Source organism: Nomascus leucogenys, chromosome 13 (assembly GCF_006542625.1).
Source record: "Nomascus leucogenys isolate Asia chromosome 13, Asia_NLE_v1, whole genome shotgun sequence".
Classification (NCBI taxonomy): Eukaryota; Metazoa; Chordata; class Mammalia; order Primates; family Hylobatidae; genus Nomascus; species Nomascus leucogenys.
Window position 1 is genome coordinate 17532958 of NC_044393.1, and position 25016 is coordinate 17557973.

A 25016-nucleotide genomic window follows, 5' to 3' on the forward strand; every position below is an offset into this window, starting at 1 on the left:
GGTGCTTTATTGGAAGTTGTTAAGCATTGTCTTTCCAAGATACACACATGTCCTTGGGAGAAGGAGTTAACTGGGTCCCTGAAACTTCAGTGTGGTTAATGAAGTTCTTGAAAGCTTTTCCCCTAAAAAGAGTGACTTGAGACCAAGCGATCCAGGACAAAGAAAAAGGAGCATTGACAGGACTCCATCCTCATGACCTAATCACCTCCTAGAAGCCCCACCTCCTATATCATCGCACTGGGAGTTAGGATTTCAACATATGAATTCTGAGGGGAACACAAACATTCAGTCCATCGCAATGAGCCAGCAGGCTCAAGGTCCAGGCAATCTCATGAGAACTTGCAGGGGACAGTTTTGGACAACTCTACTCTGTTGTAAATATAAGAGAATCATGAGGAGGCTTACACCACAGGATTTTTCTTTGTGCATCATCTATAAAATGACACGAGTGTATGTGAGAGCTGCAGAAGTTGTAGTAGACATTTTATTTTATTTTATTTTATTTTATTTATTTTATTTTATTTTATTTTATTTATTTATTTATTTTGAGATGGAATTTCGCTCTTGTTGCCCAGGCTGGAGTGCAATGGCACGATCTCGGCTTATCGCAACCTCCACCTCCAGGTTCAAGCAATTCTCCTGCCTCAGCCTCCCGAGTAGCTGAGATTATAGGCATGCACCACCATGCCTGGCTAATTTTGTATTTAGTAGAGATGGGGTTTCTCCATATTGAGGCTGGTCTCGAACTCCTGACCTCAGGTGATCCGCCCGTCTCAGCCTCCCAAAGTGCTGGGATTACAGGCATGAGCCACCACACCTGGCTGACATTTTATTTTTATTCATTTATTCATTCATTCTGATTACCTGACTTCTGATCATCCCCTTTGTATATGGCAAATCATTCACTGTGTAAATCTTGCTAGAAGGCAGTGCACCTTCTCCCACTGGGATAACCTGAAAAGCCAGATACCTGCTTTCTCTGCCCCCTGGCACTTGGGCGTGGGCCATGTGACCTAACTTCAGACAAACAGATCCCTCTACCAATTAACTAATACAAATGCACCAGAAGAGCGTATTTGGGAAAATGCATTCTTTTATGTATTAATTTTATGCCAGCAACAGCAACAGTGGTACCTATTATTCAGTGGCCCCAGAAGCAGCAACAGCAGCATGTCATCCACTTTCCAGGGACAATGGTGGTAGTGGCATCCTCACCAGATGGTCCTGTGGTTGACTCCTGCCACCCCATCTACCTTGGTTCCCACCTGTATTCTAAGTTGGTTTTGTAAGCCTCCTCATGAGTCTCCTATATTTAACAACATCTTTAGTAAAACGTGCTCTTTTCTGTTTATGTTTGTCTGAGTCAGTATCTGTTGCTTGCAACCAGGACCCCTGGTTGTTATTGATCTCTAACATGGCTCTGGGTGCTGATAAGCTGAGCTACAAGGATTCCCTAACTCTGAGATTCTTCTCTAACTGCCTACTGGCATTTGGACCCAGATGGCAAACCCAACTTGGCCAACCTGAATTCTTCCTCCTCCCAGACCACTTCCATCCCCCTCCTACACCTGACCCCCTGGGTCATCCCAGATCTCCTGCCCCCTCCACCCCTCACATCGAATCAGTTACTTCCTTCTCCATGCCGATTGCATGCTGGGCAATTGCCTCAGTCTCCCCTTTGGTCTCCTTGCCTCCAGCCTCTCCCACTCTCCTCCCTTCCCCCACACACTGCCCACAACATCCAAGAGCACCTGTCAGGTAGTCATTGTGTGCATGAGCTTCAGGGTAAAGCTAGACCTGAAGTGAATATTTACCCCACCACTCTCTAACAGTGTGCTCATAGGCAAGTTATTTATTAGAGTGACAACTTGTCCCTGTTTGCCCAGGACTGCCCCACTTTTAGCATTGAAAGACCCAAGTCTTGGGAAAATTCTATTTCTATTTCTATTTATAAATTATTGGATGTATATTTATATTTAATGTAAGCTTAGTTTACATATTTGTGAAATAGGATCTATAGTAGTACTTAACCTGTAGCATTGTTCTGAGGATTAACTGTTACAAGGGGTAGAAAGTGCCTGCTTGTAGCAAGCCTAAAATGCATTTCATTCTATTCTTTCACAATACTTCTCCCCATTTGGAATTCTATAGCTCTCTGTAATCATCTACATACTGTGGTCTTTCTCACCAGATTCTGAGTAGGCAGTGACCATGCATGTCTGGCTTCTTCACCGCTGAGTCCTCTAATCTAAAACCATGCCTGGCACATAGTAGGTACCCCCAAAATATTTGTTGGATGAATAAATGAATGGATAATGAATAAAGACTAGTTGTAATCTTAATACCCAAGACCTTTTGCTGAAATCTGGTTCCTTGAGAAAGTTTTGATGCACAGATTGTGACTTTTTGGAGTTCTCCGGTTGCTAGCAACAGAAAGCATCTCTGGCGAACTAAATCAAAAGGGAATTTGATTTCTATTGGAGTTGGAAAAAAACAAAAAGAACAGAACCAGGGAGAACTCTGGAGATCCATGTAGCTGGAGCTAATGGGCACTTGCTTCACAGCATTCACGTCAGGATGAACAGGATGAACATTCTGCTCAGGATTCAAAATCAAATCCACAATATGCTTGGTTCAGACAATGTGCTTGTATCTAGACCAGGAGTACAATGGGCAACTTGGACCATGTTTCAAGGGCTGTTATTGACAGTTGTAAAGGTTGGGCACTGCTCAATTCCAGTAGGCACCACTCATCACAGTCTGAATGGATAGATTCTCTGGAGTTATGCAGTGCACAGCCTATGAGAGTGTATACAGGAGACCTGAGTAGTGGTGGTATAGTTCCCCAAAGGAAAATTGAAGTGTTTGTTATCAGAAAAAGGGGGACCAGAAGAAAAACAACACGTCCACCACAAATGAATTGACTCGGGTTAACAGCTGTGGGAGGTTGACATTATTTGATGTATCAGCAAGAGCTAGGCCTTCCTAGGCCTTCCTCAGCACTCGCTGTCAGCCAGGCCTTCTTTAGCTTGCAGCCACAGACACTGAGCCTTCACAGCGAGGTCACCTGACAAAGCAACAACAAAGTCAGTCTGACAACCACTGGCCTGTGCCAATGCTGCCACTTAGTGGCCTTCATGAAAACCGCACTATCCAGTGTGGGCTTGCCAGTCTGCCTTCTTCTTCTTACCTTGTCCCTCTCTCTCCATTCCTTTCCTCCCCTCCCCTCCTCTGCCCTGCCCTCCCCTCCCCTCCTGCAATGCTGGAACTCCTCCTTCATTGGTTTTGTAGCAAACCCTACGTATACCTTCCTTTGGCTTGGAATTCCTCTCCTTGATCACTATTTGACCATCTGTATTGGTTATTGGTGTAAAGCAACATCATTTATTATTATTATCTTTCATGATTCTGAAGGTTCACTTATAGGCGGTCCACACTCAGGCAGGTGGTGGCTGGGGCTGGAGTCCTCTTGATGTCTTTCTTATTCACATGTCTGTTGGCTAGGACCTTAGCTGGGAATTTTACCCACAATGTCCACACATGGCCTCTTCGTATAGCCTGGGCTTCCTCCTGGCATGGCGTCCAGGTCCCAAGAGTGAGCATCCTCAAACAGAGAGCTGAGTGGAGATTGTATTGCCTTTTATGCCCAAGCCTTGTTAGTCACGTGGCCTCACTTCCACCATATCCTTTTAGTTGAGGCAGTCATGAAGGTCTATCCAGGTTTCAGGGGAGGGGACATAGAGTCCACCTTTTGATAGGGGAGTGATGCAGTAAGAAGAGAAAGTAGGATGGGAGATATTATAATGGGCATCTTTGGAAAATACAACATGCTTCACCATAACAAACAAGGCACCAACTAGCCAGCCATGTCATTCATAGGCCTGACTGGAGCTCAAACCTGGCAAACTGCATCACACTGTCTGGCCTCTGCACATACTGTTCCTTCTGACCAGAGGAATCCTCTTCACCCTTGGCTGCCGATTCTAATCTATCAGATCCACACTGAATGTTCGCTTCCTCCTGGAGGCTGCTTCTGAACCCACTGTCCCAGGGTGATTAGCCATCTCCTCTCTGCCCACAGTACTTGTCCTTATCTCCCTCATAGCACTCATTGCACCTGTCCTGCAAAGGGCTAAACTCTGCTCAGACAGGATCTTGCCTCAGGTGCCATTTCCATTTCACTGGCTCACCTCCCATCAACATTAGCTTTCAGGAGGTTTGAATTCACGATCCCCACAGTTGGTCCTCCTGTCACCAAAGGTGATGTGGGACAGCTGAGCCCCCAAATTAGGGCTTAATCTAGGAGTGTTCTTGCCTTCACCCAGGAAAGAATTCAAGGGTGAGCTGGTGGTGAAAGATCAGAAAACAATCTTTCATTCAACTGTACTGCTCCTTGCAGAGCAGGGCTAACTCATAGGCAGTATGCCTTGAGTCAGCAACCTACAGACTCTTGGTAACTATTTATACTCATGTAAACCCATTTTCAATTACATGTAAATTAAGGAGTGGATCAATGCAAATTGAGAGGCAGGTTATTTATAGCTTTCTAGAAAATGAGTGGTAACTTCCGAGTCATTGCCATGGCATTTTAAAACTTTCATGGCACTATGGGAGTATCTTATGCTAATGAGCAATGAGGGCAGCCAGGGATCACATTTGTCCCCATCTGCTCGTTCCTGCTGGTTTTTTCACTTTATCCTGTCTGGATCAGATCCTCTTTTGATCAGCAGGGTTGTGACCAGAAAACAAGCCCTGTTGGTCTTCTACCTCAGAGAGAGGTGGGATTTGAAGCTCTGTGGAAAGAAGAGTCATTCTGGATTCTGACTGACCCTGATAAGAAAAGAAGGAATCAGGGGCCAGGCCCCTGAAAGCTGGGCTGGCAGGACTCACAAGGGTCAGGCTGGTGTGTGTGACAAAATTGTTTCACATACCAGGGACCTTGCAACAGGAAGAGGTTGTGATAGCTCCAGACTCAGAGAGACCTCCAGTGTGGGAAGCAAGTCTTTCTCCTCCTCATTTACTTTAGCTCTGGAACACCTTATAATTCTCTTCACCTCACACTACGTTTCAAGTGTTCTTCCCCTTCCTCCTCTGCACCACCCTTTGGAGCACTGTCCAAATATCTCTTCCCAGAAGAAGCTCTCTCTAACCCACAGATACAGTCTACTCCTGTATTATGTGAATTTCTCCTTTGTAGCCTTTACTACATTTTAAATTAAATAATCTTTTGCAGTATCAGGTTTTTTTGTATATCTCGTCAACTAAAATGTAGATTTGAATGGAGGTCACTAAAAAAAAGCTTGCAGGGAAATCTAGAACCTTAAATTCTTTTTTTTTTTTATGAGAGGGAGTCTCACTCTGTCACCCAGGCTGAGTACAGTGGTGTGATCTCAGCTTACTGCAATCTCTGCCTCCTGGGTTCAAGCGATTGTCCTGTCTCAGCCTCCCAAGTAGCTGGGATTACAGGCGCCCACCACTACGCCTGGCTAATTTTTATATTTTTAGTAGAGACGGGGTTTTACCATGTTGGCCAGGCTGGTCTAGAAGTCCTGACCTCAGGTGATCCACCTGCCTCAGCCTCCCAAAATGCTGGGATTACAGGTGTGAGCCACTGCGCCTGGCCTTAAATTCTTATATTGACTGTGTCTAACTGAAGATGTTAAAATAAGAACAGGATAATTTTTAAAATCTATTTATTAATTAATTTATTAATTTATTTATTCTGAGACCGGCTTATGAGACTGGATAATTTTTGTATTTTTGGTAGAGACAGAGTTTCACCATGTTGCCACGGCTGGTCTCGAACTCCTGGGCTCAAGTAATCCACCCACTTCAGCCTCCCAAAGTGCTGGGATTACAGGTGTGAGCCATGCGCCCAGCAAAGAACAGAATAATTTTTTTTAATGATGAGGAAGAACATAACGCAGATAAAAGGAAGCAATCAATGAAATAGCAAAAAGAAACAATAGAAAGGATTAACCAAACCAAAAGCTAAATTTTTAAAAATATTAACAAAGCCTCCTGCTGTGTGGCTGGGTTCCTAACAGGCCACAGACCACTTCACACATCCTTATAAAGCTCAGGTGCAAGCACACTGACACCTGGATTACAGCAAAAGACCCTGAAGCACAGACAGAACCCATCTGAACCATGCCCAGATAGTCAATGTAGCTGGTATGCTAAATAGCACATCTTAAGAAATAATTTTTAAGTAGCAAATTTTAGTCTTCCACCACTCTTTAAATTTTTTTGAGGGAATCTCCCACTGGATAAAAACTCAGCAGGATCCAAGGTTTTCTGCTTCCTTTGAGGATAGACAGACCTGCAGTCATTTACCATAAACATAGCATCTATTTAGTAGTTAGAATGCCAAGACCTAGATATTGACCCTACAATCTTCATCCAAAGTGAATAAATGAAGATTACTTCAACTCTCTAATCTTCAAGTCAATCATCATTTGCTTCCTCTTCCGGTTGAAAAAGAAATACTAGGAAGAGAGAGGGCAGGGTACAGTGTAAGATGTCATGTACATGTTATGTAAAATGCATACAGTGCCTGGGTTATAGAGTTTATTTGGGAGGTGATTCCAGGAAGCGGGGATGAGAGACTGGAGATTATGAGATGAAGAAGGAGAAACACCAACGTAAGCAGGTGAAATTAAGGTCCCTGCTATGGACAACAGGGATTTGATTCTTCCAAGAACTCTGAGAAGCATATGGAATGCTCCCAGAATTCTCCTGGAGGACTAAAGGTTAAGACATTTGTTCATCATTATTTCCAGTGGAACTGTCCGCCACCTCCAAGACCCAAGATCTCTATCCCAACAAAGTTAGGAACCGGGCCGCACAGCAAGAGGTGAGCAGCAGGCAAGTGAGCACTACTGCCTGAGCTCCGCCTCCTGTAAGATCAGCGGTGGCATTAGACCTCATACAAGTGGGAACCCTATCGTGAACTGCACACGTGAGGGATCTAGGTTGCACACTCCTTACGATAATCTAATGCTCCCTAATCCTGTCCATGGAAAAATTGTCTTCCATGTAACTAGTCCCTGGTGCCATAAAGTCTGGGGACCACTGCTCTATGGGATCAATTAATCCTACCATACAAGGCATCAGCCTAAAGCAGCCATCCTGATAGAAGTATGATATTGCTTAGTAAAGGCTCAGCTAAGGCAGAGGTTTTGGAATGACACCCTAAGAGTTTTGGGTGTTGTCCACCAGGATGTAGCTTATGTATGGAACCAGTGGCTGATATATGCTATTGTATCCTCCAGTGGCTGGAAACGAACTGATGACAGTAGAATTAACCTGTTTCATCATCACTCCAACTTTCTGAATTTGTGCTTTCCATCCCTGTAACTTTTATTATTTATTTATTTATTTATTTATTTATTTATTTATTTATTGAGAGTCTTGCTCTGTCACCCAGGCTTGAAGAATTGGAAATTTTGTTTGTTTAATAAAATTTCTGTTAAAATAGTGGCAAATTTTGGTGCCTTCTTTGCTTTTTTTGTTTCTCTTCACAGAGTATTTAAAATACATCCAGAAAATATTAGAAAAAGCAGATTAATGTTAATATGTATGAAATTTCTTTAATTTGTAAAATAGTTAAATTCTGTTTCCTTGCAGGAACATGTATAGACAAGAGGTATGTAAGAATTTAGATGACATTGCAAAGCAGTGGGCAAAAAATGATGTTTTCAATAAATCATATCAAGACAGTTATATCTGAAAAAATATGAAAATTATATTTTTAATTCAAATATTACATCAAATAAATTAAAAATGGCTACTTATATTCTACCTTCACCTTCACATAGCTGGTAGACATTTGGTTGCTTTCCTCCACCTTTTAAAAAGTTATTATGATTGGCCGGGCGTGGTGGCTCACGCCTGTAATCCCAGCACTTTAGGAGGCTGAGGTGGGCGGGTCACTTGAGGTCAGGAGTTCCCAATATGGTGAAATCCCGTCTCTACTAAAAATACAAAAATTAGCCGGGCATGGTGGCGGGCACCTGTAATCCCAGCTTTTCGGGAGGCTGAGACAGGAGAATCGCTTGAACCCAGGAGGTGGAGTTTACAGTGAGCCAAGATCACGCCATTGCACTCCAGCCTGGGCATTGCAGCGAGACTCCATCTACAAAAAAAAAAAAAAATTATGATTAAAATCATTGTGAGGAACATTCTTGATATGCATCTTTTTGTACTGATTTAATTATTTCATTAAGATATTCCTAGAAGCTGAGTTGCTGGAATAAAGGGCATGCAATCTTCAATTTTGGTACAGAATGCCTACTAGAAATGTCATAGGAATTATACTCCCACCCAACCTGTCTGGGAACAAATACTTTTTCCAAATTCATGCCAATACTTTATTATTCCGTTTAATCTTTGCCAAATTAGTCTGCCAAAAAAGTATGTAATCAAAAACTTTTTGCATTTCTTTGATCTAGAGTATTATTGGCCATTACCTCATATATATAGTTATGGCTCTTTTACAATTCTTCTATATTAATTGCCTTATTCATGTTCTTTTTTCATTTTTTAAACAAATTTGAATCCTCATCTTTACTGATTTCTGAGAGCTGTTAATAAATTGAGTCTATTTCCAATCCTTCTCATATATATGAAACCACTTTATTTTCTCCATTTATTTCTTTTTAAATCTATTTTTTCTGAAGCAAGATTTTTTCAATTTTTTATAGCCAAATTGATCAATAATTTTCTCTACAGTGTCACTTTTACATGGCAATGAAAATAAGATAGAAAAATGTTCCCAATTACAAAAGTAGCAAAACATTTGAGACTATCTAAACCTGAATGAGTAGAAACATATTCCATTTTCTTGATGACTAGGAAACTTTGCTTTAATAAAATTTCAATAAAAGAGCTTCCCTAGCAAGTAATGCAAAAATCGCTTACTCTGAAAGTTTGCGTTTAACATTTCAAATTATATGTCAATGTGAAATATATTGATTATAATGTGTGAAATGGGAATTTAATCTTAGTTTTTTACTCCAAATGGTTAGTGAGTTGTCCCACATCACTTTTTCAATAATCTATTTAACAATAAGCCTTTCTCAATGATTTGAAATGGCAGCTTTTCATATTATATTCTTGGAAATCATCTTTTGTTGGTGCTCAGCTAGCTATTGCTGCATAACAAACCACCCAAAACTTAGAGGCTTAAAATAACAAAATTTATTATTTCTTGTAGTCTGTATGTTTACTGGGATCAGCTATATGATTTCATCTGGAGCTGAAGTCATCCAGGAACTTCACTGGCCTGGAATGTTCACTCATATGCCTGATGTCTCTAGGCAAGGATGACTGGAAGGCTGGGATAGCTGCATTGCTAGGAAAGATGGGCCTCTCTTTTTCCATGTGGTCTCAGGGCCTCTCACTTCCTACTTCTCTTGGTTTCTCCACTTGGTCTAACAGGTTAGCTGCATGTCTTACATAGTGTCTTAGGACTCTTCAAAGGGCAAAGCTGAAGCTGCCAGGACTTTGTATGGCTTATTTTCTGGAACTGGCACAGTGTCACTTCTGACGCATTCTTTTGGTTAAAGAGAGTCACAGAGTCAGTCAAATTCAATGTGGGAGAGAAATATACAAGCCTGGAATACTGGGAAGTTTAGTTCATTGGGGGCCATCTTTGAAGACTAGCTACCACCAGTTGCTAATTGCTCTTTTCTGGAATTGAATAATAATACATCATAACTTTGTCAGAAACTTTCATGCCTTTCAATGAGTAAAGTTTTATAAAGTTCTATTTATTCAATATGTATACAATTCATATACAGTCATGCATAATATAAGAATGTTCCAGTCAATGATGTACTGCATATACAACTGTGGTCTCATAAGATTCTAATACTGTACGTTTACTGTACCTTCCCTATGTTTAGATATGTTTACATACACAAATACCATTGTGTTACCATTGCATATGGTATTCAGGACAGTGACATGCCACACAGGTCTGTAGCCTAGGAGAAATAGGCTATACCATACAGCCTAGGTGTGTGGTAGACTAAATCGTCTAGATTTGTGTAAGAACCCTCCATGATGTTCACACAAAGACGAGATTGCCTAAAGACACATTTCTCAGAGTGTATCCCCATCGTTAAACCATGCATGATTGTATGTATTTTCCTTGTGGATGTAAAACTATTTTCTATATTACTCACAATGTATATGAGATAATTCGTGGTATTAAAGTATATTAACTATTTTGCTAATTTAAAAAATAACAAATTATTAGACCCATATGAGCTCCTTTTTGTAAAACTGTCAGAAGAATGTGCACCTAATGTTAAACTTGGGTATCTCTGGGAATTGGGGTTACGGCTAATAGAGCATTTTCTTCCGAGATATTCTGATTTATCTTCAACCTTCACGTATTGAAAGCCAGCAATGATTTTGTATCCTGTTTGGGAGAAATTTTCTGCAGGTCGTTAGTATTATTCCCTTAATATTCTGCTGGAATATCTTTAGCAGTCATTTTCATTTCGCAGAATTTTCCTTTCTCATCTGTAGACTTCGGTGAAACGGATATGAAACTTTACTTTTCGTATTGATGATTCACAGCAGTCACCCAAGCTCTGTAGTTAAAGCAGAAGCTCCTCAAAGATCCCTCAGGGTAGGGCGGTGGCCGCGACGCCTTCTGGGGACTGTGGTCCCGAAAGCCGGCGCGGCCCCGGGAGAGCCCCGGGAAAGCCCCGGGAAAGGCAGCCCGGGGGCCCTTTCTGCGCATGTGCTGTTCCTGTTTTTTACCTGGACGCCCTTCCGGTTCGCCAGGCTCTTCCGGGTGAGGGTCCTGCAGCCTGTGAATTCGTGGTCCCGCCGTGACTTGGACTTGGTGCGAACTGGAGGCGAAGCGGGTGCACCCACAGCCTATAGGAAGGGTTGGCGGCGAGCTCCGAGCACTCGGGCGTAGGAGGGAACGGTGGGGCCGGGTGGAGCTGGCCTCGGGTCTGCGGAGGGTGGACTCGCGCTCTCCCTGTCTTTGGAGGGAGGGTTTCCTGTGGTCGGGAGGCGAGGCAGCCAGGGCAGGATTGGGCTCCTGACCTGCAGGCCACGGGGCGGGCTCTCTCTAGGGCCTTGATTTGCCCGAAAAGGCGCTTGGTGAAGGTGAAAGGTTTACGCATCCAAGTAGCTAGAGCCTCTTTCCAGAACTTCTGCTGATGCACTTAGTCCTGCAGCCATTGATTACTATAGCTCAGCAAAGTTCAGTTCAACTTTCGGAAGAAGGATGTGAGCTGGAATGGGCAGGGTCCAGATTTGACAGGAAAAGACACTTCACTGGAGGTATCTGTGAGAGTCCTGGGTTTGAGGGAAGGCGTACTGGTTATGAATAAGGAAATGATCGCTTCATCACTTCCTAAACACATACATGTCATTCCCTACCATCTCCACCCTCTGTTTATTCCGAGCTGCACCAACCATGTTCATCACCTCACCTGGGATTTACTGAGTTTACCCCTTGCAGAGCTACACAATAGTGGTAAAGGAAAGACTAAAAACCAATTTATCTTATATTAAAATTACGACTTAGTAAATATTTTATTCAGTAATGCAGTTTGCTACTGACAGAGCCAATAACTGAATTCTGGTCCTTTGAGTACCAGGTCAGGGCTTTTGTCATCTACCACATTTAAGTTACCTACCACAAGAAGTTTCTTAGTAAAAGGTCCTCTTGTGAAACTGCAGCTAAGGGAGACCAAACTGTCAAAAAGACAAACACCTTAAAGCACTTTCATTCATTCTCTCTGGATTCTGTCATCTCAAGTGGCTAAACACATTAGTAGGAAAACAGGTAAGTGACATAATATCATTTTTCTATTCCAAGAAATCTTTTAATCCTAGAGTCCATTTTAATGCCAAAATAGCGTTCCAGGCTTTGTATATACTAACTTTCGTTGACCTAGTCTCCTATTAATTGGACTCAGACGTTTTCAATTTTTTTCAAAGGAGGCATAAATTGACAGTAATTCAGTAGAAAACATTTGTTGACACTCAGTAAGAAAAGCTCTGTGAGACCATTCTGGAACTATAAATGGACAAGCGAATGTTTCCTCAAGCTGTTGCTTCCTGAACCAGACTGGTCAAAGGGCCATGTTTTTAAATGGGTGTGTGGCTGTCTTTGTAGGTAATTGTAGAGCTGCTGTGTGAGCCAAATCGCTCATGATTCCATTCCCCATTCTTCCTTACCCAGCTCTGCTTTCAACACTCTTGGCCCTTTCTCAAGAGAACCTGAAAATGAAAAAATTTCAGGTAAGTTGCTCAGGGATTTACTTCTCACATTATACAGTGAATTTCAAGAGGTTTAGAGTAGTTTGCAGATGAAACTGAAATGTATAAAATTCAGCATCAGAGAAGAGTATTTGATCAATACTGGAAACGTGGACATAGATATACGGAAATCATATATTCTTTTTTTTTTTTGAGACGGAGTCTCACTCTGTCGCCCAGGCCCAGGCTGGAGTGCAGTGGCGCAATCTCAGCTCACTGCAAGCTCCGCCTCCTGGGTTCACGCCATTCTCCTGCCTCAGCCTCTCCGAGTAGCTGGGACTACAGGCGCCCGCCACCACGCCCGGCTAATTTTTTGTATTTTTTAGTAGAGGCGGGGTTTCACCGTGGTCTCGATCTCCTGACCTCGTGATCCGCCCGCCTCGGCCTCCCAAAGTGCTGGGATTACAAGTGTGAGCCACCGCGCCCGGCCAGAAATCATATATTCTTATAGAGTTACTCAGATGGTTCCAGAAAGGCCCAGACAGTATGAGATAGCCCTTACACTGGATTTTTGTGTGGTTTTCCCATCATTTATATCTAAAAATTTTCTTGGATGATCTTTGAGTAAGTGAAGTAGAGGCAGCTCTGCCAAAAACAGCTGGGAAAGAAGCGCTATGGGTTTCCTGTGACTTCTATACCCAGGCAGAGCACAGTAATGACAGGGAACCAATATAGTGTCATCCGAACAGGCAGCATTCTGATGATTCTCTGTGATGTCCATGATCCAGTGATAAGACCTAGAATAAATGGATAAAACCTATAACAAATAGAATAATGTTCCTCAAATAATGCCCCATAACTTTATTTCAGCTATACTTATAAAACAAGTTCTAGAGGGAACAATTAAATATTATATTCTGTAGGTGAAACTTCCTCACGTGCCTGTCTCATTTCAACCCACTTGATAGAGTCTGGTGTCTGCCCCCACCACTCTGATGCATCTGTTCTGGAAAAATTTAGCAGTAACCTAAATATTTTCAAACCCAATGAGTATTTTTCAGTTCATACTTTACCAGACTCTTTGTTGCATTTGACAGTATGACTGCCCCCTCCCTAATAGGCACCTCTGATAATGTCTGTGGTATCACTCACATGATTCTCTTTGTAGCTCTGTAATCATGTCTTTTTTGAGATGAGGTCTCACTATATTGCCCAGGCTGGTCTCGAACTCCTGGGTTCAAGTGATCCTCCCACCTTGGCCTCCCAAAGTGTTGTCATCACAAGTGTGAGCTGCCACACCCAGCCTATAATCATGTCTTCTTTATATCTTTTATACAATCTTCTCTTTTGTTTCATGAACATTGCTATTCCATTGTTAGCCCATTATTCTTTCTGATTTTTTTTCATGCCCTTTGTGGTTTTAACTTGTGAGTCTTTATGCTCTGAGATATTTCTGCCTCTGAGAACCTCAGCTTGAGATTCTTGCTGAACATCTCTGTAAGGATGTCCAGAAGGCACATGGAGTCCTCATATCCAACATGGAAATAATATTTACAACTTGCTCAATGTGCTGCTGCTGCTTTTTTCCCTATCAGTGCTGCTTCCATCTGACCAGTGAGGCAAGCCAGAAAATGAAGTCCATGTTTTTTTTTTGTTTTTTTTTGTTTTTGAGACGGGCTTTTGCTCTGTCACCCAGACTGGAGTGCAGTGGCATGATCTCGGCTCACTGCAAACTCTGTCTCCCAGGTTCACACCATTCTCCTGCCTCAGCCTCCCGAGTAGCTGGGACTACAGGCACCCGCCACCACACCCAGCTAATTTTTTGTATTTTTTAGTAGAGACGGGGTTTCACTGTGTTAGCCAGGATGGTCTCAATCTCCTGACCTCATGATCCTCCTGCCTCGGCGTCACAAAGTGCAGGGATTACAGGCGTGAGCCACCGCACCCGGCCTGAAGTCCATCTTAATTCTCCTTTTCCTCACGTCCTACCATACCTGTTTGTCGAGCTTGCTAATGTTGTCGCATAAACATTTCTTGAATTTGTCCTTTCACTTCCATCTCCTCTTCTCCTGCCTCAGTTTCTCGTGGGTTGTCATAATATTAATAGCTTTCTCCGCAGTCTGCTTGGCCCCTTCCTCTTCCCACCTCAAGGCTGTTCTTCACACTGACCAATTCCTCCAAAATGCCAACATGATCATGTCTTAATACAGAAATGACTTAAGAGGTTCCACGCCACTTATAGAATACAAGTTCAGCATCCTTGGTATGTCCTGTAAGGCTATTTATGTCATGACCGTTTCCTGCCTCTTCTTAGTTCCTATCACTCTGGACCTTTCATTCAACAACTGTATATTGATCAAACAATTGTGTGTCATATGCTATGCTAGATGGTCTACATTCAGCTTGAATGAAGGAGATACTGTCTCTGTCCTCATGGAGCTCACGTGCTAGTGAAAGAGAAAGATATTACACAAACAGTTCAAACTGTGCTGAGGTGGTTCTCAACTCTGCCAGACCCATATCTATTTACAGAACATACTTTCTTATGAGCTATATTGGGATGCAAACCTTCCATATTCAGTCATCTCCTTTATCTCTCTTAGTTAATGCCACACACCCACACCAGGCTGCCTCCTCTTTTAGACTTGGATGAAACCACACACCATAAAGTGTGGTACCAGCTTCCTGAGGGGCCAGATGGTGGAGCCAGATGATGCAACCTGGAAGTGTGGGCAAGTTAACTCACCGTGGGTGAATCTTGAATGAAGGGAAATGGAAAATGAGAAGGAGGTGGGCAGATGAATTCCCCATCCTTTCTCTATTCTGTGCACTATTTCAAGGTTAGTTTCTCCTGGTGGTCCTCCCAGAGATGTCCCATGTGCTGACCCATGTGCTGACCCCATGCTCCTGCTGAGGAAACTTGCCTGTCTTTGGGGCTTGTAGTGAGGTGGTGGGCAGCATGCTAATGCCTCTCATATCTCATTGTTTACATCCTTTCTTTCCTCACTTCCTTACTTCCCTCACCCTCACTACCCCAGCTTGGAGTTCCCAGATGAAATGATGCAGACTGAGTCCTTGCCTTAGGATCTGTTTTCTAGAAATCCCAACTAAAAGCCATCCTCCCTTTATCCTGTTTTGGAGATCATAGATAATATAACCTACTTGTGTAATTTTTTAAAAAATCAATAAAACTCAAATATAGAAGAAAAATAAAAACAAAGTAATTAAAAATGATACATATCTTAATATAGACTTGCCCAGATAAAACTATAGTAAAAGTCAGAAGAGGAGTCTGATGTTTATACAGATTACTTTTAGGTTAAATTTCTATGAGTATGATAATTACAAGTTCTCACTGATATGGGACTGATGTGTCGTGATTCGAATACTGTACATAGCATTGCCATTTGTAATTTTTTCAAGAGTGAAAATCCCTAAAGTTCCAGTTCAAATCAAATACAAATTGTGCTTGATGTATCCACTATTTCATTGAAGAAAATTTAATATACATAAAAATATATATAAAAATACTATGTGTTCAAGTGCCAAATGGAATAAGGTTCTAGGCTCAGATCATTATAAACAGGATTTTTCGTTTATATGAATATTTAAGATTAGAAAGTTATACAGGACTTGGGGCATTTCTTTCCTGTAGGAGAAGGTCCTACATGTTGCAGTGTCTCTACCATCATTCCCTCTCCTTCCACCAAATGCCAACAGCATCCCACAGAACCTTGACAGTGAAAAATGTCTCCGCAGATGTGCCACATGCCCCCGGTGGAAGGGACCACCCACACTGAGCCCCTCTGAAGAATGATGGTGGTCTGCATTTAGTCTCCTGAACATGCCCCAAATTTTACACTCTTGGTTTTAACCGTGTTTCTACTGTTTGCTCCTTGACTTTCTACCCCTTTTCTGTCTACATTGTGACCATAGCCAGGAGCCATCTCGTCATAGGACCCATTCCTGTCCCCATATTCTTTGTCCACAGACTACGTGTTTACAGAGCAATGCTGACCCTCTTCATCTCTGCATTACATGTAGGGTCTGGTCATTATCTGTCTACCTCACAAGTAAGACTATTAGCCTTTAAAGGTGTAGGCACATGTCCTCAGTAGCCATTTCCCTGCTCATAGTAGTGCTCATCATTTCTTTTTTTGGGTAATCTTGTTTTGTGTGAAATGGTGAACTCTCCTCTGCTCTGAATGGATCATCATTCTACTTACAGTATTGCTTGCAGAGTGGACCTGAGTCACCGGGAGAATCGAGTTTCTTTTTCTTTTGTCATAAGCGCCTTTCAGTTTCTCACAAAGTGAACACATTCACTGTTCTTACTTTGGACTTTCTGCTATGAAGTGCACTGGGTCTGCCTGAGCAAGTACAGAACTTTCTAGTGAGGGCTCTTCCTTGGCACTCTTTCTCCCTGGCGTTTTGTTTCTAATATTTTTGCCAGTCATTCTTTCTAGTCATTAAGACCTTATATGTCTATTGTTGTGCCTATAATTATGAGATACTCTTTATCTTCAGGAAGCTTATAAGTCCTTTAGAGGAAGTAATTCATGGAAGAAATAAAATGGATAATGTAACTACTTCTAGTTTAAGAGACAGTTAAGTGGTGATAGCGGGAAAGGCCTCATTAAATTACCTAATAAAATGTGTCAGTAGAAAGATGTATAGCAGATCAAAGAAAAGAAAGACAGGTGACCTAGGATGGTCATGTGGGTGAGGTGAGACATACAGCAGGCCAAAGCCCAGTTGTCTGCAGAGGTGGAGGCAGCATGCCTATTTTTTACTGCTTTATTTTTAAATACGAAGAATGAGAAAAATCATACACAAAATACCTGTGTTTCCTTCACCTCGCTTCCCCTGATCTTTCAAAACTATATTATAGTGATCAGAACCGCGAAATTCACATGAATACAGTACTATTATCTATCTTATTCAAATTCTGCTCATTATTTTCCATAATATCCTTTTTCAGTTCAAGGATCCAACCTAGGAACCCAGGTTGCGTTAAATGTCCTGTCTCCTTAGCCTCTTGCAACCCACGATGGTCCTTCTTTGTCACTTATAACCTTGACACTTTGCTGGCTAGTTATTTTGCAGGGTTCATCATAGCCTTTTCTTTCTATCCTTTCCCCTTCCCCTTCCCTTTCCCTTGTTTTTCCTTTGTTTTCTTTTCCTTTTCTTTCCTCCCTCCTTTCATTTCTCCTTTCTTTTCCTTTCCTCTTTCTTTTCTTTCTTTCCTTTTTACTTACTTAAGCTTATTTAACTTACTTAATTTTTGAAACTGAGTTTTGCTCTGTCACCCAGGCTGGAGTGTGGTGGTGCAATCATAGCTCGCTAAAGCCTTGACCTCCTCAGCGTAAGCAGTCCTCCTGCCTTAGCCTCCCAAGTAGCTGGGACTACAGGCATGTGCCACCACTCCTAGCAAAAAAAAAAAATTTTTTTTTGAGAGATGGGGTCTCACTATGTTGCCTAGGCTGGTCTTGAACTCCTGAGTTCAAGCGATCCTCCTACCTCAGCCTCCCAAAGTGCTGTGATTACAGGCATGAGGCACCACGCCTGGCCTACCATAGTTCTAAGAATCCAAACCGTATAGAAAGATATTTTAGAAAAGCGTCACTCCTTCTCATCTCTTCTACTCTGTTCCGATCCGTCCATTCTTTCCATCTGTTTCCACCTCTCCCCTGAATGTAACCAGTTTCATGAGTTTCTGTTGTGTCCTTTCCATAATTTTTTTTGCACATGTAGTAGTTACATGTGGTGGGTTTTTTTGTTTTTTTGAGATGGGGTCTTGCACTGTCACCCAGGCTGCTGGAGTACAGTGGCACAGTCTGAGCTCACTGCAACCTCTGACTCCCAGACTCAAGTGATCCTCTTGCCCCAGCCACCCGAGTAGCACATGCCACTATGCCCAGCTAATTTTTTTTTTAATTTTTTGTAGAGATGGGGTTTCGCCGTGTTGCCCAGACTGATCTTGAACTTCTGAGCTCCAGCGATCCGCCTACCTCAACCGCTCAGAGTGCTGGGATTATAGGTGTGAGCCGCCACACCTGGCCATGTGTGTTTTCTTACATCTCCTTTCTTACATAAAAGGTAATATATTATAGATATTCTTTAATAATTTGCTTTTTTCACTTCATATCAGTTCATGGAGACCTTCCTTATTATTTATGCTTTCAAATATTGCGTCTGATCACTGTGGTATCTCTCCTGTGAACTCCAGAACCATATATCAAACTACCAGCTACATATCTGTACTTCTTTACTCAACAGACACTTCAAGCACAGCATGGTAAAGATCAGTGCCTTCGTTTCCTATGCTCAATTCTCTTTTTTGTTTTGTTTTCCTAATCTCCACATATACTACTAGCGTTAGCCCAGCTGATCATGTGAAATAATCTGCACATTACATCTACTGCACATCAAGTAGTGGTCAACTCTCCTTGCCTCCCGTTATGTAGGACTGATTCTCTCCTTCCCATTTCCCAGGAACTACCTGTGCTCATGTCCTGTAGTAGTGTCTTAGTTTTCTTCCCCTGTAATTTGACCTTTAAGCCAGTTTCCATTTTTCTAGAGTAGGGGACAGCAAATGTTTTCTTTAGAGGACAAGGTCAAAATTTTTGGCTTTGCTGGCCCTGTGGTCTCTGTTGGATTTCCTTGGCACAGCTGTTGTGACATGAAAGCAGTCTTAGACTGTGTGTAACAAATGAGCATGACCACATTTGGCTCCCAGTGGCCTAGATTTTGCCCACGGACTGTAGTTTGCCAACCCCTATGCTCTAGAGCATTGTTTCAAAATACACATTTGGTCACAAATCTCCAGTCCTTGCTTACAAATAACTCTTTATGGATTTCCATTATTTACAACAGTGGTCTCCAAGGTGGAGGATAGGGAGCACCCCAGCAATTCACTGGACTTCTGTTCTTGTTAGTATTTCAGCCAAAATAATGAAAAAATAAGTTTTATTGATATTAATGTATAGCTGGAACTAACTTGGAAATATACTACAATTCCTAAGCAAATGTATGTTAGCATATATGCAAGAATGTTTTGCTGATGTGCTGTACTATCTAAATTTCAAGACTACTAATTAGAGAAAAGAGTTCCTCTATTCTCCGACCTCTGTCCCGCTCCTCACTAACCTTTCCTATGGAGAGATTGTAGTTCTCGAACTCCCCATATGTGTTTTGTGTCTGTGTATATTCTTAATGGCTACAGTCCTATAAAACGTACTGTTTTTATTTCAGGACTAAAATTATTATGCCCTCAAAGAAGGGGTAACAAAAATGGAGCAAGCTTTCTTCTTTTGTGATCACCCTTCATCTTGTGTGTATGTCCAGCATTGCTCTTTAAAGATGTACATTTCTATTTTTGTCACCCTGTTAGAATGTATGCTCCTAGAGAGCAAGATTAGTATTTTATGTGATTAGTAATCCAGGCAATTGGAATAGCTCCAGGACATGGTATAAGCTCAGCACATTTTTAAAATTTATTTTAAAAATGAACACAGTGACAGATTTTTAATTTTCTGCCCTCCCACAATTATATCTCTTTATAGCTTTCCATTAGCCATGGCAGTGGTCTGCTTATAGTTTATGTTACCATACATTTGATATAACTCAATTCTGGTCACCCAAGATTAAACATTTTCTTTCAGAGACCAGTTTCATTCCAGGACCTGACTGTGAACTTCACCCAAGAGGAATGGCAGCAACTGGACCCTGCTCAGAGGCTCCTGTACAGGGATGTGATGCTGGAGAACTACAGCAACTTGGTCTCCGTGGGTAAGGACGATTTCCTGTACAACTCCCAAGAGCATACATTTCTTCTGTGTTACAAAAATGTGTTGATTTCTAGAATTTAATTATTTAGCCTTGAGCATCAGGGGAGCAAGATGATTAAACCCTTTTAGACAGAAGAAGTTTGCGTATGTATTCACTGCCCTTCCCCTACCCTTCACCAAAATATTCTAGCTGTACTGAGCTATTGCTGGGCATCTTCATTGCACAGCTTCTGAAGCTGTACTTTCTTCATTCTTCAGAGTCCCTGATGTCCAAAGATCTTGGTCTAAGTTCTGTAATTTCCCATTAACAGGGTATCATGTTAGCAAACCAGATGTGATTTTCAAATTGGAGCAAGGAGAAGAACCATGGATAATGGAGAAATTCTCAAATCAGAACTACCCAGGTAAATAAATGATAACTGAGCAGGTGGAACCAATGGAAATCAGAGTTCCATGGTGGTCAGTGGTAACAGTTGGCATGGTAATGTTTTTCATGAATTTCTTTTTGTTGGCCCCAGACCTTTAGAAGTGATTGAGGTTGATTAACTGTCATGCTATGGACATCTGAAACATTCTCCCCAAATAAATAATTGAAATTTATAAAGATTTTTGCCATTAAGTTACCTATCCCCAGAATTCAAGTTCTTCTTTTATCACACCTTAAACTTTATTTCTGTAGCATTCTCTGTTGCCTCCCTTGCCCCACCCACCATTGTCATAGGCTTGGTTTATATTTCAGACATTCAGAGATCTGTCATGATCTTTTTAATTGTCTTCCATTTTTCTCTACATCACTTAACAGAAATAACACGGTTTCCCTTTCCATTCTAAGCTTCACCAGGATCCGGAGTAGGGTGAGGCAAACAAGGTGCCTGACATGCAAAATTTAGGAAAACACTCAACTCTCAGGATTGTGCGGGTACCCTGGGTATCCTGCTTGCCTGCCTCTATTCCCAGCTCTGCTCAGCCCGCAGTCTTACTTCCCTTTGCATTGTACAAATTTGAGAGTTTCATGTCACTGCAAAAATTTCAGATTTACCCCTTCCTTCTTGTGTGTTTTGATAATAACTGACCATCTTTCTGATATCTATTTTACCTGGTCTCACTGTATGACTATCTTTCTCTAAGTACTTGCTTGACTCTTGTCTGTTTTATTCAACACTCCATCAGCCACACTTCCAGCATACTTTCTGTACTATTCTTTGTGACTATTTACTTTTTCCACTGAATGTTTAGTAGTATTTGTAAAGTGTCAAAGGTACTTGTATTCTTTGCTAGTTTCCTCTTCCTTTCCCCCTGTTAAATAGTGGCTGGTATGGATGGATTTGCTTTTTTGTATTTTTTGTTTCTGTTTTTCCTCAAATCAACCAAGTAAGAGATATTTGCACTTGAAATTTGTTTAATCTTGGAAGGCTGGGCCTGAAGTCTAACCGCTAAAACAATGCATTTCTAAGGAATTCTCATTTCATAGCAAATATATAAAGACTCACCAATTACTGTTAATTGTGTTCCTTTTTCTAGAAGTCGATGATGCCTTAGAGAAGAGCAAGGAAATCCAAGATAAACATTTGATACAAACTGTATTCTTCAGCAACAAAACACTGATTACAGAAAGAGAGAATGTATTTGGGAAAACACTTAATCTGGGCATGAATAGTGTTCCCTTAAGAAAAATGCCCTATAAATGTAATCCAGGAGGAAACAGTTTGAAAACTAATTCAGAAGTAATTGTTGCAAAGAAAAGCAAAGAAAACAGAAAGATTCCTGATGAATACAGTGGATTTGGGAAGCATGAAAAAAGTCATTCGGGAATGAAAAAATACAGATACAATCCAATGAGGAAAGCCAGCAATCAAAACGGAAATCTTATTCTGCACCAGAACATTCAGATTTTGAAACAACCTTTTGACTATAATAAATGTAGGAAAACCTTCTTCAAGAGGGCAATTCTCATTACACAAAAGGGGAGACAGACTGAAAGGAAACCAAATGAATGTAATGAATGTAGGAAAACCTTTTCTAAGAGATCTACCCTCGTTGTACATCAGAGAATTCATACAGGGGAGAAACCATATGTTTGTAATGATTGTAGAAAAACTTTTCGTGTGAAGACAAGCCTCACTCGACACCAAAGAATTCACACTGGAGAGAGACCCTATGAATGCAGTGAATGCCGGAAAACCTTCATTGACAAATCTGCCCTCATTGTACACCAGAAAATTCATGGAGGGGAGAAATCCTATGAGTGTAATGAATGTGGAAAGACCTTTTTTCGGAAGTCAGCCCTGGCTGAACATTTCAGGTCACACACAGGGGAGAAGCCTTATGAATGCAAGGAATGTGGAAATGCCTTCAGCAAGAAATCATATCTTGTTGTACATCAAAGAACTCACAGAGGAGAGAAGCCAAATGAATGTAAGGAATGTGGGAAAACCTTCTTCTGTCAGTCAGCCCTTACTGCGCATCAGAGAATTCACACAGGAGAAAAACCCTATGAATGTAGTGAATGTGAGAAAACCTTCTTTTGTCAATCTGCCCTCAATGTGCATCGAAGAAGTCATACAGGAGAGAAGCCCTATGAATGCAGTCAATGTGGAAAATTTTTATGTACGAAATCAGCCCTCATTGCACATCAGATAACTCATAGAGGAAAGAAGTCTTATGAATGTAATGAATGTGGGAAATTTTTCTGCCGTAAGTCAACACTCACTATCCATCAGAGAACACACACAGGAGAGAAACATGGTGTGTTTAATAAATGTGGTAGAATATCCATTGTGAAGTCAAACTGCAGTCAGTGTAAGAGAATGAACACAAATGAGAATCTTTATGAGTGTAGTGAACATGGGCATGCCATCAGCAAAAACTCACACCTCATTGTACATCAGAGAACTATATGGGAGAGACCATATGAATGCAATGAATGTGGGAGAACCTACTGCAGGAAGTCAGCCCTGACTCACCATCAGAGAACACACACAGGAGAGAGACCCTATGAGTGTAATGAATGTGGGAAAACCTTCTGTCAGAAGTTCTCCTTTGTTGAACATCAGCGAACTCACACTGGGGAGAAACCATATGAATGTAATGAATGTGGGAAATCCTTCTGCCATAAGTCAGCCTTCAGAGTCCATAGAAGAATTCACACAGGAGAGAAACCATATGAATGTAATCAATGTGGGAAAACCTACCGTCGCCTGTGGACTCTCACTGAACATCAGAAAATACACACAGGAGAGAAACCTTATGAATGTAACAAATGTGAGAAAACATTTCGCCACAAATCAAACTTTCTTTTACATCAGAAATCCCACAAGGAATAAGTTCCAACAAAGTAATAAATTCCAACAAAGCAACAAATCAAATAACTTACACAATGCTAAACTGTGAGTATGTATAGAGGAGTAAAATCTTATAAATGTAATGAATATGGAAAATGTTTCTGCCATAAGTCAACCCTCAATGTAACATCAGAGAAATCATGTAGGAAAGAAATAATTTGTTTAATAAATGTATTATTCATTGTGAAAAATGAAAATATTCAGCAGCAATTCAAAGGTTATACCAAATGTGCCTCCCTTTTAAAATAATGAAACAAACATTGTTTAAGTTAAGTTGTTACTTGGTTCCTCCCCACAGTGTTACTTGATAGTGTATGTAGTGTATGATAGTGTATGACCATTATTTCAAATCAATACCATTGTTCGATAGTTGAGTAATTTACAGTTTCTCAATTTATGGTGTATTTTCAGATTTGGCAGATTTTCTGTTGTCTGCTAACTCCATAGTCTTCTAGTAGCAGACTATATGACTTTATCTGCAAAGGTGACAACTCAGGAGAACTAACCATTGTACTCTATGCACCCATGGTAGTTATACCCCAGGTGAGCATTTTGTAAAGCTGAGCCAATGAAAGCCCTTCCTAAGACCTTTCTAATGGAAGTTAGGCACAGGATAACTAGTTCATGATCCTGAAGCTTTCAGCCAAGTCAAGAAAACAGCAATTGCAGTAGGAAAAACATGGGAAAATAAGCATTTTTGAACAACAAAGAGAATTTGGATGATGGTTGAATCCAAAAAGTGTTTATTTCTCTGGTTTTAGTATTCTCTAATATCCACTCAACCCCATCTACCAGTGGTTTGATTTTGTCAATTAGTATGTTTTCAAAAATCTCTTGGATTTCCTAATCAACATTAGAGGTATTCTTTAGAAGTCACTGATCAAATTCTGAGAACAAAAGGCCTCTGGGATGCTGATTAGGATTACATTGTATGGATATATGGGATGAGGTAGGATTGCCACTTTTATGGGGTTATTGGGAAATGTTTACCTTTCAAGTCCTGATTTCCATGAGTGGGATTTTCCCTATACCTGTTCCTAGCCTCTCTGCCACATTATGCATTCTGCCCCAGGGATGAGGAAGTAGGCTTATCTAGTTGGTAAGATAGTGATGGGTAACTGGGTTTGCTCACCTGAACTCCCTCTTCATTGTGGGCTGACCTGCAAGTACAATTTCTTGTCACAGTTATTGCCTGTGATTGGTAAATTGGTCTAATTCTGTCATTCAGCTAATTGGCCCATTAGCTGAATGGTCACACTAAGTTGCATCCTCCAACTCAATTTGATCAGTAATAAAAGTTTCATCCTGCCCCCTGTCTGCTACTTAATTTTTTATTGTTTAGATGGGGGGGAAATTGTGCTATTTATTTGGGGCCCTTCAGAGAACCCAATATGAACATGATTTATCTATTCAGTTTTTACGTCCTTCAGGACAGATAAATGTATGTATACACACATATACATGTGTTAATATATGTAAGTATATACATATGTTTAAATGTATGTGTATGTGTATACTGATCTTGCTCTTTTCCAGTGAAATGTATTAATAGTCACTTCAAAGATTTGGTTGCTATTGTGAAAGGAATTAAGTTACCTTTCACTTTGAAACTAATAGAGTAAAGAAAAACAAAAATATCTAATTTTTGTGC

At 41.1% G+C, this 25016-nt stretch overlaps 1 protein-coding gene and 1 pseudogene across 3 annotated transcripts; both read left to right on the forward strand.

Annotated features, from left to right (window-relative positions):
- The first annotated feature begins 10785 nt into the window (after nt 1-10785).
- On the forward strand, nt 10786-24675 carry ZNF334 (zinc finger protein 334). 3 transcript variants are annotated; one of them, XM_030825763.1, is made up of 7 exons: nt 10819-10861; nt 11792-11818; nt 12218-12276; nt 14878-15074; nt 19899-20025; nt 20283-20428; nt 21546-24675. In XM_030825763.1, exons 4-7 carry the CDS (start codon nt 15014-15016, stop codon nt 23345-23347), a joined length of 2136 nt encoding a protein of 711 aa, XP_030681623.1. In that variant the 5' UTR covers nt 10819-10861; nt 11792-11818; nt 12218-12276; nt 14878-15013; the 3' UTR covers nt 23348-24675. The 3 variants fall into 3 exon arrangements, with proteins under 3 accessions (XP_030681626.1, XP_030681623.1, XP_030681624.1); XM_030825764.1 differs by having other exon boundaries at nt 20336-20428; XM_030825766.1 differs by lacking the exon at nt 14878-15074 and having other exon boundaries at nt 10786-11818; nt 20336-20428.
- LOC101177667 overlaps nt 23836-25016 on the forward strand; it is a 37537-nt pseudogene continuing 36356 nt past the window's right edge.

Coding starts and splice junctions, on each gene's coding strand:
- ZNF334 (XM_030825763.1), top strand. CDS start 15,014: ATGAGAAGGAGGTGGGCAGATGAATTCCCCATCCTTTCTCTATTCTGT. Junction 15,075..19,898: donor ATTCTGTGCACTATTTCAAG/GTTAGTTTCTCC, acceptor ATTTTCTTTCAG/AGACCAGTTTCATTCCAGGA. Junction 20,026..20,282: donor CAGCAACTTGGTCTCCGTGG/GTAAGGACGATT, acceptor TTCATTCTTCAG/AGTCCCTGATGTCCAAAGAT.